Source organism: Canis lupus, chromosome 36, assembly GCF_011100685.1.
Source record: "Canis lupus familiaris isolate Mischka breed German Shepherd chromosome 36, alternate assembly UU_Cfam_GSD_1.0, whole genome shotgun sequence".
Classification (NCBI taxonomy): Eukaryota; Metazoa; Chordata; class Mammalia; order Carnivora; family Canidae; genus Canis; species Canis lupus.
The window spans coordinates 8,211,436-8,229,125 of NC_049257.1; the positions used below are offsets into that span (position 1 = coordinate 8,211,436).

At 35.1% G+C, this 17,690-nt stretch overlaps 1 protein-coding gene across 1 annotated transcript in view; it reads right to left on the reverse strand.

The window, feature by feature from the left end:
* The window catches only part of KCNH7 (potassium voltage-gated channel subfamily H member 7), a 479,507-nt gene that overhangs the window by 131,598 nt on the left and 330,219 nt on the right, over positions 1–17,690 (reverse strand). The window contains exons 4-5 of the mRNA XM_038584668.1: positions 11,595–12,023; positions 7,043–7,063 (exon numbers count right to left, since the gene is read on the reverse strand). Coding sequence (XP_038440596.1) covers positions 7,043–7,063; positions 11,595–12,023 — 450 coding nt within the window. The remainder of the gene's footprint in view (positions 1–7,042; positions 7,064–11,594; positions 12,024–17,690) is intronic.

Sequence of the window (17,690 nt, forward strand, 5' to 3'; positions counted from 1 at the left end):
CAGCTACATCTTGAGTTGAACTTATTGTGTGTTGTTTATGGAAGTCAGGAAATGCTCCAAAGAGTTTCTTGTACAATGGGTATTGCAACTTTTATAGTTATATAGCTCTTAAAGCCTAGCATCAGGGATAATTTTATAGAAATCCTGGGCCCATGAGTGTTACCCAGCCATTATCTCGCTGCCTTGGAGAGTGCTTAAAACATACAAACTGTGTGACTAAACGTGCTAGTCAGCAAAGTTTGCCTTATGCTATTTTTTTTTTCTGTCCAGAATGAAAAGAATATATCTTAGGGATAAAAAACACTTTATGCACCAAACAGGGTCTAAACACCTGAAAATTAGATTTATAGGTTGTGTATTTTGAACCACAATAATAAATCAACTTGGTTCAAATATAATGCTAACAAAAAATATCCATCACTTAGTCCATAGTTCATTTGGAAAAAATTCTCACTATATTCATTTATAAAAGTTTATGTTAGGTTATTATATAAGTTTCAGATGATTTTAAGAGAATTTTCACTTATGTGGTAGATATAGTGTTCCTTGAGGTGCATTTCTATTAATTCCCTGAGTTTTATCCATGATCATGATCAAGTCCATCTAAGTGACTAATGCCATTGAGCTCTTTGGGCATTTATTGTCCAGTATGCTCTCATTTGCATATAGATTCATACTCTCTTCTCTATTTATATGACAAGGAGAGAAATATGAGCCCAAAGTGGCACCATATTAATCTAGCGCCCAGACAAGTCTGACAGAAACCCCATTCTCTAGGTCTCTGTACAAGTCTCCACCACACACCATTGATTTATTATTCTAACATATCCTAGGTAGTGTTTCCTTTTTCGTATCATTCTATGGCTACATTCCAGGCCTATATCTCAAAATTTATAAAACATTCTAGGACTTTAGACTTCTTAGATAATGTCTTTTCTTTAATGTCATATTTTACTCATTAAGTGCTTTTACTGCACGCAGGGACACTGAGAGGAGATTAGAGAAAGTTGAGCTCAGATATGTAGTTGTGTTTAAAAGCCTTACACCTTTCCTTTAATTCTCTTTCTCTATCATCCTTCTATGTGGTGGATTTCTGTAGCTGATTGTCTACAGAGTTGTTTAAAAAAATCAAGCAAAAACATGGATGATCTATGATACTAAGGCAAACAGCGTTAAATACACTTTGCCCCTGTGGCCAGTTCTAATAAACTCCACTGAATTGTCCATACCAATAAGCAAGAGGTCTCAAGTATGACGGTACTTCATCTTATAGGCATTTGTGGGGACATTTTTATTTGTCATAATGATGGGAGGTGGCTATTCTTTCACCTTGAAAAACTGTCCCAGAAGTCCCAGTGGGCATTCCTGGAGGTGAAAGTCTGTTTATAATGATCTGAGTCTTGAACCCGTTTCACATATAAATAGCACAATCTACCTTTAACAGGATTTTAATATGCATTGAGCTTTCCAGAGTTACAACTACCATGTAGGGGAAAGAGCTTTAGATCGTTTTGTTCAGAACTTTACCATAGGTTGTTCACCATTTTGCAAAATTGTATCACTTGGAACTATGCTACTTGTGGCATTTGAATTATCAATATGAAATTTCAGACTTCAGGGATAAGGTTATAGTCTGTGTTTGCATGTTATGAGCAAATATGTAAGCAGAGAGATGTGTGTCCTTTTTTTTTTTTGGTCAACTGCTGGAACCAAATATTAAATTTGCAGAGAATTATAAGAATCACAGTGAAAATCATTAATAACATATCTTTCAAAAAGATTTCATATTATTGTTCTCTATATATGTAAAATTATACATGATTCAATTAAAGGAAACTATGTAGTAAGAGCTAAACATTTGAAATTATTTTTCTTGCAATTGCTGGTTTCCAGTCTCACTTTGGTAACTCTCTAGAGATCTGCCACAACTTCACCTAAATGTCTCGATTGCCATTTCTTGTTCCAACCCGTTGTTTAGGAATGTGTATGGTCAGCAAGACCTTTCTTGAATATTGGAAGAAGACTATATGTTCTGACATTTGGTGGGATTTCTTTCTTCAGTGAGATTCATTAGTATCACATAGGGAATCATGTTAACATTACACTGAGCTGGTAAGGGCCAGTTCATTTGTGAGAATATCATACTTCCTCATTTTCCCTCAGTTTATCTTGGTGTATTTTTCATAATTCAATTTGGTTATTTCCTGTTTTTAAAATTCATATATAAATAATTATGATCTGTTATTATTTATTCCAATAGTGGTTTTTATTTTGTTATCTACCAATACTCCTGCTCCATCATCTTATCCAGTACTTATCTGGACAACTTAATGCTCTTAAAAGCCATTTTTTAAATGTCTGATCATTGCATTATATCTTCTAGTGTACTTATGTTTGAACATCAACACATTGAGAAAAATATCATTTTATTATCAACTGCTTTTCTTGTATTCCTCCTTTACATTATGGTTAAAGAACAGTGTTGATCTTTTAGGAATAGGTTAACTTATCTCTAAATATTGTTACAGGATAGTAAAATGAAAAAAATAAAATATTGTAGAAACAAAGGGACGTTGGATCTGATAGGGCTGAGAAACCACTGGTCAATACATGTCATACTCAGATTTGCCCTCAGAATATTATAACTTCATTGAGTCCATATTTTAGCTTCTCATATTTACTGGCAGATAACCTTTCTGAACTGTTACTTTATTCTGTTTCTCTTTTTTTAAGTTCTTAATGTTAAAGATTTAATCTAGGCTTTCTTTTAAATCTATCCATTTAAAGAATTCAGCAAAACCTAAAATGTTCCTTAAAATAATTCACACACGCTACTTAGATAAGATATTTACAATCTATTTCGTCCTGCATAACAAAGATCATTATGCTTTTTCCACTGATTTTAAAGCAAATGTTTATATGCAGAAGTCTGAGTCTGCAAGATGATCAGCATTAGCTTAGGTTCCTCTAAAACCTATCCAAATTCTAGTGAAATTTTTTCCAACACTTTAATTATTCACAATATTCTTATTTTAATAATTTTAAACCTAAGCAAACAGACTATGAGGCCAAAGGGGAATAAGCATCAAGGGCTAGAAATCAGAATACAGGGTTTCCTACCTCCTAGGTCTATATTCAGAGAGGCCTTGGTTGAGGATTTAAAGGTGAAAGGCAGCCTCCCTGAGAGTGATCATGAACAGATGGGATTTAGGATTCTAATGAAAGAAAGGAGAATAACCTGAAAAACAAAGTAAATGAATTTAAATAAAATAAATGGGCAGAAATAAAGGGAAATAATAGATTCAATAGAAAGGAAGGTAAAACTCAAAAGTGCAAAGGGGAACTTGATGTTCTTTAGAGAAACATTTGCGTAATGGATGACCAGGTTAAACGTTCCAGTATACTAGAAGGAGATGAAAAACAGGTGACCAAGTAGACTAAACCAACAGCTGGATAAAGCTCTAATATATTACAAATGTCCGATTAAATATTAAATAGGCCAGGTTCCAGCTCCAAAGAAATATCCTGAATTTAGGTATCAAGCCAGAGGCTAAAGCAACAACTGGGAAGAATTTTACATTAAAGATATTTAAAATTTTTATGATGAGGTTATTTGAATTTATCATAAGTTACAAGAAGCTGAAAGAGAATATATTTTCCTTTAGATGGTGCTGATATATAATTAAGGACATCTCATAATTAAAAAAATAATAATGCTGTTTTCTTTTTTTAAGATTGTTGCTCTCGAGGATCAAATGGGACACAAAAGAAGGAAAGCAAAAAAAAATTAAGATTGTTATTAAATCATCAGGTCTGTATATAATATTTCTTAGGTTACTGAGTTTATTGGGCTAAAATTTAATAAAACTTTATGTAAATAAAAATGTAAATTGCTGAAGTGACTTAACACTAAAAAAATGCAAATGAAGCGTCTAGTAATTGGACTTTGCAAAAAAACACTGGCAACCAGTTTAACACTTAGAAAGATAGACAAGAAGTGATCATATTATTTGTGGTCAACATTCATATTGTCTCTTTCAGTGCATGACACACAATTTTCAGAAGATAACTATCACCATTGAAAATCAATTTGCAAATTCTTATAAGGTCACAAAAAGTTGGTAATGGCTAGTGTAGCTTAAGAGAAACAAGCTGCATCAGATGAGTTGATTTTCTTTGTTAAGTCTGATAGGTTTTGTGGCTTAAGGAGGTGAAAGTTGTAATAAATCTTCCAAATAGTTTTGTTTCTGATTCATATGTCAGATTCATAGACAAGATGGGAACTGAACATACCATTGTCAGTGGGATACGGAGTTACCTGAAATAATAAGGAAGTGGAAGCATAGAGGGGCAAACTTATATTAGTGACCTATTTACTAAGTAGGGTAAGTGGGGTTAATTTTTATGTATGATTTGAAAAGCAGAATAGCAGAGAAACCATTAAATTGGAGGTAAAAATCAGTTAATATGTGAGTGAGGCAGGATTAGGTTCACCTCTCATAATATCAAAGAAATTGTTTTAAAAAATTATGTACATACATATAAACAGCATACACAATATATTTGAATAACTTTTTCAATTCTTGATAATGGGTTACAGTTAGATCTCTGAAGTCTTATTTCAAAAAGTCAGAGTGCCAAGGAAATTTATTAAGTGGAAACAAAATTAATCCTAGGAAAGAAGGTTAAATGGAAATGATTCCATTTTAGAAGAAAAGACCGAGTACCAATTTGCAGTTTTTATACTGTGATATTCCATCAAGATTAAAAGTGACCAGCTGGTATCTCTGTCCACTCAGGATAGATAAAGGGGGAAGAAAATTGCATTTCAGCAAGAAGGATTTAGATTAGCTCTTCGTGTAACAGGCAGTAAAATAGATTTCCCAAGGAAGTAAGAGAATGGTATCTTCAGGAGGTAAAAATTTCTCTACCACTTGTGTCAGGGATTTAGCCAACACCCTCGTAAGCCTTGAAGTCCTGCTGGAATTATTTATTTTATTTTGGTAAAAAATTATTTTGGGGTGATTTGGATATTGAAAACTATGATTTGTATACAATGAAGTATAGAAATTTGTCTTTTATTTTTTAAAGTTTTTATTGAAATGTGATTTAGAAACAAAACAGGGAGCCTGGTGGGGGACTCGATTCCAGGACTCTGGGACCACGACGTGAGCCAAAGGCAGATGCTCAAATCCTGAGCCACCTAGGTGCCCCTGTTCTGCGAAAACCTTAAAGAGCCAGACACTTAAGTATTTTTTGATAGTTTCAAAACCAGAGTCTGAACAAATAAGGGAAACTTTGGAGGACACATTTATGTTCATTTTAAAATTAAATTCGCACGTTTTAAAAAATCTAATTTGGGAATTTAACTTCATAAGTATTAACATGTGAAAACTTCTGACAATGGTTTAGAGTTTCCTAATCCCAAATTCTGATTTTGATAATTTATTTTTGTTCAAAGACTATAGCTGTTAAAAAATGGAAGGTTGAGGGAAAAGAGTTGGAGATTAAATGGATTCATTTATGAGGGAAAAATAAAATTAATGTAGTTTGAATGGCAATTGTGTGAACTACTAGCTTGGAAGATAAGCAAGCTCAGTTTTCTATATATTGAGAAAAATTAGATTCATTTCTCATTGCATTTAAACGATCACTGGAAAATCAATGTCTAATAATAATTAATTGCTAATTGTTAAATGCTAAAGCCAGTCATATTTCATACAGAAGAGTTGGCAAGAGGTATCTGTATTCTGTTTCTTGACATTATATCCTGAATTATATCGATGCAAATCACCATCACAGCTGACGCTAATTTGCTCCCTTTTACAAATTACAGTAGACAGGCCAAGGATAGAATAATCATGTAGATGAAGTACCATCCTGCTATTGGAGGTCACCTGCACAGACCCTTTTTGAAGTGCTTGCAAAATAAAATTGGTATGGGGAGAAGCTGCCACAATTTCCTTTCTTTTCAAATCACCCTGGATGGCTGACCAGAAAACAGCTTTAGTGTCTACTGTTATTAATTCATAACTGTGAGCAGCTCTGACTTAATTAGGGAAGCAATTGAGAAATCAATATACAAAACTTCATAGTGATCAGAGTAGCAGTGACATACAGAAGAGGCCAAAACAGTGAATTTTAAGTAATGACGGTTACTGGTGGAGACGTGTCCATGCAACACACATGCACAAAATGAGTCATTGTCACTATATGCACACTCACGGCAGCATGCATGGCCTATGTTAAAAGACTAAGTCCAAAAGTTTTCAAGTAAATGAGAATAATATGATTACTATATTTTGTGAATTCCTGTATCTACTATGATATAGTAGAAAAAACAGAGGTGAATTTCAAATTTTAGTCAAATCCAGATTTATCCAGAGGTATTGCCCACTTAAACATTGCCCTACAGTAGCTATAGGTCATGCCAGTGATTTCAGACTAATATAGGACACAATTAAAAATGACTGAAATGTAATATAGAAAAATAGAAATGACTCTCATGCATGTACAGTTTACTACTACAGTAAGCTTAAAACCATACCCCCTGCCATCCAGGAACGTGAAACTAGTTTTAAGGAAACAAAAGAGGAACAAGTGAAGTGATACTGTCATGTAGCACTTTGATTACTTTATTTAATCTTGCACTCGATTTTTTTTTGTTTTGTTTTTTGGGTTTTTTTTTTTTTTTTTTTTTTTTTTTTTTGGCTGAAATAGGCTTATGTGCCTCTTTCACAGTGGAATATATTTAGCTTGATATTTGTTTCTTTCCAAATGGTTTAAATATTCAGGAAGTGTTCATTGTCAACCTAGCTTTATACTTCTTGCAGGAAAAAAGGAGTTCATAAACTTTTTGGCGAACAGCTGAGAAAGTAACAATGTCTCCAACAAAATCAAGCCATGATGTCTCCACCAGGCACCTGGACTAGCTAAGGGCAGCATGATGTTGCATTGAACAGGGCATACAGCAGGCGAGTTAACATGCCAAGTAAAGGGGCACTTTGAGCATCAGATGATGAAATTTGAGTTCGTACATTACCTTTGACATTGCGACCATTGTCTGTTTTGAGCACATAAGGATAAAAAAAGAAAGAAATATAAAAAGAAGACTAAAATTATGTTATATACACTGAATTACTTCTGTAAAAACAATCAGGAGTAAACAGGATATAATGACTGAAAATGCATCTTTGAAATTAGCTTTTTCACTATTCAATCCAGTAAAATGCATAAACCAAAAATGATATCTGCCATCATAAGCATGCATGTTTAAATACGCGAAACATTTATCTCACTTAACTGGATTCCAAGATATAGATTTTAAAATTATGACGGTTTAGAGAAAGGCATTCCCAGCTGCCTACAGTTGTGATAAAAATTTTCAATCTTGTCAGAAGCCAATGTTAGTGTCACTTCAACCATCATTTACAAAGAAAGACTGTGCAACATTTGGTATTGTAAAGTAATTTTTTTCATATGATTTAACCTAGTAAAGTAATAAGGAAAAATATTTCTAAGACAACAGCTTACCTTAATAATCCAACTTGAGTTATTAATCAGAATTCTCTTAACTGCCCCTCCTACAAATGTTCTTCAATGTATATTTTGAAAATACCACATAGCACTCAAAGAGTCATTCGTAGGCAAAAATGATTGTAAGAAGTCACTGAAAGATTTGACTGTTAAAAGTAATGTGAGATTTTTAAGTTTATGTTATCACAAGGCACTCAGTACCTAAAATATTTAAGAAATTCATTTATATTAACATGAGCTGTTTTCAAGTCTCAAATTGGAGTGTTTTCAGATTATTTTGAGATTAGCAATCTGACTCTTTGATGCATATTTGCTACTAACAAAATATGCATTACTAGTTTTGAAACAAACAAGCTTAAAATAAATGGAGTCATGTCAAAACCATTCAAATATATCCAAGATTTGAAAAATCTGTTCAACATTTGTTGACATCTATGCTAATGCGGTGCTTATTTAAAATCTTGGGATATATCTTCATTGTTTCAAAGCTTACGATCAAAGCAATTTCAATAGTTGGTATATTGAATTGCTAGTGTAGACATTGCCTTTGACAGAGATACACAAAGTTGTGACCTTACATGACAACTCTGCCCTCTTTGAGGGACCATAAAAAGGCAAATAGAAATAAATGGAGAGATCTTGATTACATAGAATTAATTATCTCCATCAGAAGCAGGGCCCCAAAGTCATTAGTAAAATAACGACTGCTTGCACGTAGTTAAAAATTATAACATTACTTATCAAACCTCAAATTTATATATAAAGATTTGCAAACTCCCCAAATCCCTGACTGGAAGTTGCATTACATAGTTACTGCTGCTTTGACATCCTAAGAGCATGCAGTCTGTATGGGGCCGGTTGAGACCTTGTTATCTGTCCATGACAATGTAAGTGCAGAAATCAGAGTGAAGAGCCTTGTAGCAATTTGACAAAGCAATTTTATGTCTGGTCAATCTAATAATAAAACAATAGGGGTTTATATCTTCTATGTCTATTGTTTTATTTCATTTTTCTAAGAGTGCATTTTTTTTAATACTTACAAATGTATTCATTTGGGACGGATTAGAAAAAATTCTGGTCCTTCACCATGAATGGTTTGAGAAGTAGAGTTCTAAGGTACTTGATAATACAGAATAGATGGATAATGTAAAATATTATGCACTATTGTATCTGTAAATTACTTAAAGTTCTATAAAGATAGCCTATGTAGAAGGAAATTCCTCTTCTTGAATGAGGAGGCAATAATCTGAATTCAAAATCTCCTGCATGTGGAATTTCAGGTGCTCACCAGGCACACGAATTCATGAAACTAGAATCAGTTTAAAAAATTTCTCATCCACATGTGGCATTGTGTGTCAACTACACTTGGTAAAAAAATAATAATGCATTTAAAAAAAAGCTTTCCATCTTTCTTTGTCAGCAGCTCAGTTTCTAAAATATATCAAATTATGCAGCCTTAGGAGGTATAGTTTCTTCTATGCCAATCAGTGATTTTGTAGCTAAAATTGCTCTAAAGCTGAACTACCAAATACTCTCTGAATTTACTAATCAATAGCCAGATGACTGGAGCATCTGCCAGGAAGTGATACCTTTTTGGAAAATAACATAGCTTGGGTAAGGGAAGAAAATCAAGGATGACCTCACTACTGACGGTCCTGAATTGAGAAGTCCAGAAATGTTAGATTATCCTTTCCCATAATCGTTCCAGCAACTATGTACTAAACAGAGACAACAGAGAATTGAAAATACAGTGAAATCATGAGATCTGATCTAACCTACTCAGCACCACTGTCAAGCGACAGGCGAAGTCTGTACTATGCTCTGATCATATATCATTTATTATATAAGAATGTTATTATACTGTAACTCGGGCAATAAGGCCAATTTCAGAAGTCAGTATGATTCCTAAAGATGCTTACGCTAACTGGACTAACTAAAATGTATGTCAGTCCTTTGAATCACCCTGCTGGATTTATCTGAATCACCCCTTGGGATTCATTGCTCAAAGATCAAATTTCAGAAGTTCCATTCAGTCAGGAGATGTTGAGCATGCCATTGCTATATGGTATGGGGGCCTTAGATGATTATTCAGTCTGGGAATTGTCCTTGATTTTTCTTTCCTTTTTGCTCTTCTTTAGACTATAGATTAAAATGGATGTACTAATCGCTTTTGTACCATATACAGTTTCTCAAACTTATCTATGGAAAACTCTTCCTTCTATTTTTGTGATATTGATTTATCTCTTTTCGAATTCTTCCTGCCACTTCATTTTCCTTCATCATTTCTGCCTTCTCATCTTCACTGTGCCTTTTAAATAAAGCTCCCCCACATAATTCAAGTATTATGGAATATAACCATTTCCTGTTGTGTATGATTTTTGAAACATACTTCATGAGCATCATCCTTTCAATTTCACACCAACATTTATTGAGTTCCTGCCATGAAGAAGGCAATTGTGATACGGAGGCTGCAGAGCTAACTATGCCCAGATTCCTGCACTGGGAGAGCTCACAGAAGCATAATTATTGCTTTGCATATCCAACAGAAATGACAAGCTTATACTGTGGAATAAAGGTAGAATGCAATAAATGCTATAATATGTGCAAATACTGCTTTGTACACATCAGGTGTGAAATCGTTTAATTCTTTTGGTTTGGGAAGGGGAAATGGGTCCTTACACTTACGAGAGGCAGAATGAGGAGGGACAAAGTGGGGAAGAGTTATTTCTGTCAGAACAAACTAATGAAGCAAGAAAATGTGTGATTTGGGAAAAAGCAATTATCTCTGTGCAAGTTTAAAACAGAATCTATAGTAGGGGAAGGAATCTTGAAGGAGCTAGAAAACCTTGAAAATTAAGTGTGGCCAGCTGGCCTAGTAGCCTACACTATGAGCCCAGTGATCAGATTTCTGTTTTGAGAAGAAAACTCACAGCTGTAGCCATGATGATGGGCACACACAGAAAGGGATATCACAGGAAAGGACAGTGGGCCTCTCCAGAACCCAAACTCCTGGAATTCAGAAAAGTGGGATGGATACATCCATCCAATAGGTACTCTGCATCTTCAACCCTGGGGGAAAGTTCAGTGATCTACAGACTCCTTCTACGACAAGAAAGCACTTCATGGAGGATTGTGGACTCTGGAGATGGGTGGTCCTGGGTGTGAAAGCCGACTCTGGTCCTCTGTATTGGACCAATGATTTATTTTAGCAAATCTAAGCCTCACTTTCCTCATTTATCAAACGGGGCTTAATAATAATGCCTAACTCATAGAGTTGTTGGAAGAATTAAATGAGAGTTAATGTGTGTCAAGCTTTTACATTGCCTCACACACAGTAAATAATCAGTAAATGTTGACAATCATCACATTAATGGTGAATTTTTTTGGTCACTGTCTTTTGAGCATTGCTGTTTTCTCTACTGGCTAAAGCAAGAGGGTGAACACCAAGAGGCCAGGGAAAAATAAGTGAATTCTGACTTGCTCTAGCTTTAGTTTTCAAGTTTGGTTTTTCAATACTCTCAGGGTTTGGGTTTGTTTTTTTTCCCCCTACACATTTCCCCTTCCTCCTTCCTAATTCCGCCCCACCCAGTCATCATGTATACCTTTCTGATCACTCAGTACATCACATTTTATACACCTCTTCCTTTGGAAAGACTTGATTAATAAAAGAGGCCTGTGAAGGCACACCACTCATTCTGCCCAGAGCTTGCCTACTGGCTAAATGCAGCAAAATTAATTATGCTTGAGATGATAGGGTCATCACCCGAGCATATTTTATATAAAGCATTAATTAACACTCCATAAAGTAGGCAGATAATGGTTATCATACCATTTCAGAAACACAGAAAAGAAGCCAGAAGAAACCAAATTATTCACTATGGTTCAAAGAGGATACCGGTAACAACTCTGAATGTATGGCTCTCATTTTAAATTGCCATTGTTTACTCACATTTCTTCCCCCAAGGCATAGGGATTAATGTCAAAAATAAAAACAATATGGAAATTACCTTTCATTATCCATTAATATATATTTCCATTTCTTAAAAAAATAAACATACCTTCACTGGCATGTCGGTCTCTAAATATGTTCTTGGGGTGAACACTGAATCCTTCTATGTCATGAACTGAAGAAGCCCTCCGTATACTACAAATGCTTTCTTTTGATCTGGAGTGAGTCAGCTGGGTACTTGACTGCAGCATGTCGGGATAGAGTCGGTCCCATTGCCTTTTGGGAGAGGAATGGTCAAGAGGTCCAGATATATTCACCAAAGGGGAACATTTGCTGGGCTGTATCAAGGCTTTTGTATCATCTGCTTCTGAGGGGCTGCAGCTCTCTTTTGTAGGAGACTTGAAGTGCTTCATGGCTACTGAATCATCACTCTGTTTAGATGAGTCGATTACTACCACATCAGGGTCTTCTTGTGGCAAAGACTGCTTTCTGTAAGTGAGAACTCTCAGAGCAGGGAATTTGAACCCAAAAAGTTTCCCTATAGAGACAGAAAAAAACATTATTACAAGACAAATATATACACACACTTACACATATTACACATTGTGTAAACATATCCCTTTATGACAAATGAACAAGTATCATTGACTTAAATTTAAACAACATGTAAAAAGAGTTAATAACAATACTTAATTAAGTCATTTATAGTTGGAATGAGGGATATTATAGAAGACTTCTGAGACTAATATGAATCGCCATACAAGCAGTAAGAAAATAGTAAAATAATAGTAAAATAATGTCTCTGATGGTTAAATATACTCCAGTGACATAAAAGCATTACTTGGATGACACAAGTCTCTTATTTTGATAAAGACATACTACACATTATTAGATATCCCATATTGTTAAAAACACCATACAACTATTTTTAAGGAAATTTGAAGCGTAGAATACAGTTTGGAAAAGAAAAGGGATGGGGCACCGTATGTAAAAGAGACAAACAGAGGAAAAGTTATAATGCATATGTACATACATGGGGGAGGAGGTTATAGTACTGGAAATAAGAAGGAAGAGAATGAGGTGGGGATAAGTTGGCCTGTCATATCTAGAAGGTTTCTATTAGATAACACTGTGAGTCAGATGTAGATTGGAAAAGTGGGGTCGATTGTGTATGAAAACATTCCTCACTCCATTTGAAAGTTTTGAAAGGCTTTTGGCTACAGATAGAGGTGTAAATATAAGAATTTCTCTTTCCTGATATTTTTTTCTTCCAAAATCTGAGACTATGGCTTGAATGTTACACATATCTCAGTGGTTGATGCTTAGAAGGACAACTAAATCTAACATTAAAAGGCGGGTATTAACATTACAATACTAGTTAATAAATGCATGAACTCAGTGGCAATAAAAATGCAAATAAAAACAAGAGCCTATCATTTTCCACTCCTCACTTTAGCAGTAAATTAAAAAAAGAAAAAATCAAGCACATAACATGTAGTGATGGCAAAAATGCTGGTGAGCATTGTGGCGCTTTGCTAGTGGGAGTGCAAATAGCCACAAATTTTTTGGAAAGTCATTGTACAATATCTATTAAAATGAAAATACATACTTTTTTCCTTTTACTCAGCATTCTCTCATTTATAGGCTAGTACAAAGGCACAAAATCAAGACACAGTCTGAATATACATTAGAAGGGAGAATGGTTGAATAAATTATGGCATTTTTATACTTTGGAATCTTTTTAAAAAGTATATATATATACTTATTATATATACTTTTTATATATACTTTATATATATACATATATACATACATAATGTTTTGATTAGAATTAGGGGTTTATTCAAATATAGTGTTAGGTGAAAAAGCAAGTTTCAGTTTAATATGTTTATGAGATTTCATTAAAAATAATAAAAGGCGGGATCCCTGGGTGGCTCAGCGGTTTGGGCGCCTGCCTTTGGCCCAGGGCGCGATCCTGGAGACCCGGGATCGAATCCCACGTCGGGCTCCCGGTGCATGGAGCCTGCTTCTCCCTCTGCCTGTGTCTCTGCCTCTCTTTCTCTCTCTCTCTCTCTCTATGTGACTATCAAAAAAAAAATAATAATAATAATAAAAGGCTAGGGATCCCTGGGTGGCTCAGTGGTTTGGCACCTGCCTTTGGCTCAGGGCGTGATCCTGGGGTCCCGGGGTCGGGTCCCGTGTTGGACTCCTGCATGGAGCCTGCTTCTCCCTCTGCCTGTGTCTCTGCCTCTCTCTCTCTCTCTCTTTCTCTCTGTCTCTCATGAGTAAATGAATAAAATCTTAAAAAATAATAATAATAAAAGGCTGCATTTGTCCACAGAAATTGTATAGCAGTAGAGAAAGATGTGGAAGGACACACACCAAACTCGTAATGTTGACTGGCTAAGTGGGTTTAGAAGTAGGGGAGGGTAATGTATTGCATTCTTCTTTATATATCTTTATTGTTTGTTACATCAAGCATTTAATTCCTTATAAAATTCTAAAAGATATAATGAGAAACTTCTAAAAGAAATGAAGAGATGAAACATCTAAACCATATTGTGTGATTCAAAGCTTTTCTAAGTATTGTCTCCAAGAAAATGCAGAGTCTGTAAATCCTATTGTCAGTGCGATAGTCTACGTCCACACTGCCCCATGGCTTGACAAGTACACATTGCCCTTCTGGTCAGTCAGTTGGAGTCTTTGGGCCACAATATTATCTACCTCCTTCTATTTAAGTGTCACGGGCACCATTACCTTTAATACATTTACTATGAACTTTTCCTCAATACCCTGAGGATGGTTTTAAAACATGGAAGAACATTCTCAAAACTCATGGACTTTTCTACATTTTATTTAAATACACTCTTCCAGTAAATGGTCTTACCTACACACATACTTTCAATTCCGTATTTAATCTAATGACTCATAAATCTACATCTCTAGCCCAGACCTCCTCTCTTAGTTCCAAACCTGCATATCTTTTGGCCTCGTTGACATCGTCACTTAAAAGTCAGAGACGCCTCAAAATCCCATAGCAAATCCAATCTCATGATCTATCTCTCCAATTCTAGCCCTTTTCCTGATGAACATTTCTGTCCCCCAGTGGACTACGGGCCTCATGAGGGAAGGGCCCTTGACTATTTTGCTTACCAAATCCCACCTCTGATAGAATGTCTGAGAATGACAAATGAATTTCTATAAGCAGAGGCTAATCTGATAAGGTGCTTCGATTCTGACTGTGGAAAACCAGGATATTTAATTGCTCTGACCAACTTAATTAGATAATAGCCTTCTGGAATTGTATTGACCCATTTTTACCAAAAATGGTTGCTTGGGTAGAAGTCAGTAGCTCACGGAAATGGTGAACTCTCTCCTTTGCCCTTTGTACCTGATGCAACTCTTACTGTTAAGTTTGCCTTTTTCAGAGGTTAGTAATTGGTACCATTCTGGTCTTAGAACAGAAGTGCTTCCAAACTCCTCGTTTTACACAAAACACCCATTACAGAAAATTTTAGAATTAAGCAGGCTAATTTATTATCGTAAGCTGTCATTTGTGGGCTACCAGTAGTTAACACTGTTAAATACAGTACCTCCTATTTAACGATACAGTATTGAATACTGTAGTTAACAGAATTTATCTTTCTGATAAAAGACATGACACAATCCACAAACTCCAAATATGTTCACCTTAAAGTTCTAGATTAATAAATTGTAAATGAGAGTAACCCATCTGCGCAAATAAGATTAAACAACAGTGTATCACAGTAACTGTTTTGCAAGCATTCTTACATAATTCTACCAACAACTCTTATATGCTCAAGTAAATTGCCAAGTTAAAAATCACTGAACTGCATCAAAGTCACTTGATTAGTTTTTAATGCACATGGAATTGACTTATAAAGCAGTTTGCAAATCAATTCTGCAAGCTTATTACAATGCACTGAAGGTCAATGCCTACTTTTATTCATTTTTCATCAGTTACATTACCCTCCTCCTTTAAAAACAATTCACTGCCTTTCTTAAATTAATGACCTCACAAGGCATTTAGTTTGCTCCTGTAGTTTGCTTGTAACCAAGGTGGTGCAGATGGTCTTTTCTGCATCACTAGCTTCATATGACCATGTTATATTGCATTACAGATTTAGTTGTCTAACTGCAGCTCATCCGGAAAGAATACACATTGAGAATTTTGCTCAATGCTACCACTTTCAGGCATGAAATATAAAACATAGATGAGTATAATCCTGTCATAGTTCTTAACACTGAAAAATGCCCCTATAAGTTGTCTCTAAATTGTACTATATTTGGTTTCTAATTTAAACTACTAAAACAGACACCATTTAGCCTTTTATCTACTAAAGTGTTTCATAAATCTGACATAAGAACAACAGAGTAAGAGTTTTTACTAGTTTTTTTACACTCTCCCAAATAATTTTAAGTACTGATAAACTGCTTACACGAACATGATTTTCATTTAAGACGTACCTAAGTTTCTAACACACACGAATGAACTACTGCTACAGTGTCTTTCTCAGAATATATCCCTTGTAGGGAGCTGCCTAATACAAGTTTGGAAGCTTCATCTTCGTGTATCCTGCGTCATATCTAACTGAGAGCTTTTTACTTCTCACTCAAGTAAGCACATAGATAATCCATTATCATTGTCTTAAAAGCCTGGAATTATGACTCCAATCTATATACACAAACATGTTGAATACATGGCCCAAGGCCAAACAGGAAATCAGGATAAAGTCAGAATAAAACAGCAGTTCCTTTTATTTAATTTCAGTTTTACCCAAGACTTGGTGTTTTCTTGGGCCATAAACATTCAAATTGAGGATTTAATGAGACTCATTACTCACTTCTAATTAAATGTAGATAAATGCATATACACAATTTTATTTTTGATCTTAGAGGATGAATAACAAAATCCCCCACCTCAACAAAAACCCTTCTACTACTAACCGTCTACTGCTAACCTCCCCTGGAGTTCCCCGAAGATTAGTTAACTCTTAACATTCCTTCTAGTTCTGAGTTTCTTTGCTTATATATTTATGCTAATCATAGTTTCCACAAAATTATAATGATCACAGCTACATTTCTACCGTAACTCCTGTGGTAATGGGACTTTTTACTAAACTTTTCCGAATAGAAAAGACCTCATCAATCTGAACTGCTATTTCTCTCTTTCTCTTTTATCCTTTCCTCTGGGAGCTGGTTCTTTCTATTTGAATTTGGAAGAAAACAATTTTTCTAATTTAAGAATCAATCTAGGAATATTATAAATAATATTTCTTGAAGAAAAACAAATATTTCCAAAAGGTCCTCCATATATTCCTAATCATTGAATTTCCTCATAATTACAAATTCCCAATTAGTCCTTTCATTCAACTTTTCTTCATTTCTGCAAATCCTTAGAACTTTGATTAATAATTTTACTATGAAACTCCGGTTAAATATAAATCAGAAACAATTTACTCTTGCCTGGTTTTGCTTAGTTGAATTATGGACTAAAGAGTAGAGAGAAACTTTAGTTCAAGAAGTCATGCAAACTAGACGATACCGCAGGGTAAGGGGGGAGACATGCACAAGGAGCGGGAAATGAGGGATGTTGTGTAACCATGAGCAGAGATATTTCCCCTCACAAAGGAGTAGAAGTGGTGAGAGGTTGGACCCAGTATTCTCAGGAGCTATGCCTGAAGAAAAGGAGGAAGACTGGATTGGGCTGAGGCAGTTAAACTCTTATGCAAATACAATGGGAGCTTCAGCCAGCCCTCCTGGGAGCCCCGGAGCTAGAACAGCCCTTTGGAGTGATAGCAAATTCAAGTCAAGATATCTGTAATTCTCATTTAAATTGTTAGGAGGCTTGGAGCTATTGGTTAATCTATCTTCCAATACACTGTTTAATATAGCACTGAATAAATGATGCAAAATTGTCAATGGATGAGTGATCAACTAATAGCTCTGCTAGTAATTGATTTATTTTTCTTCAATAAAGTTGCATAAACCAAAAAAAAAAAAAAAAAGATATCTGGCTTTCTTCTCCCTGCAGCAGCCAGTCACCTGCTATAGCCACCCCACAAGAAGACCCATAATCTACATAAAGAAGTTCTCTGCTTTGACCTACAATTCTCAGTGAGAAGCAGAGCAGTGGACACTCAGCAGTCAATATTCCCAGCATCAGGGTTGTCCCAGTCCTGGG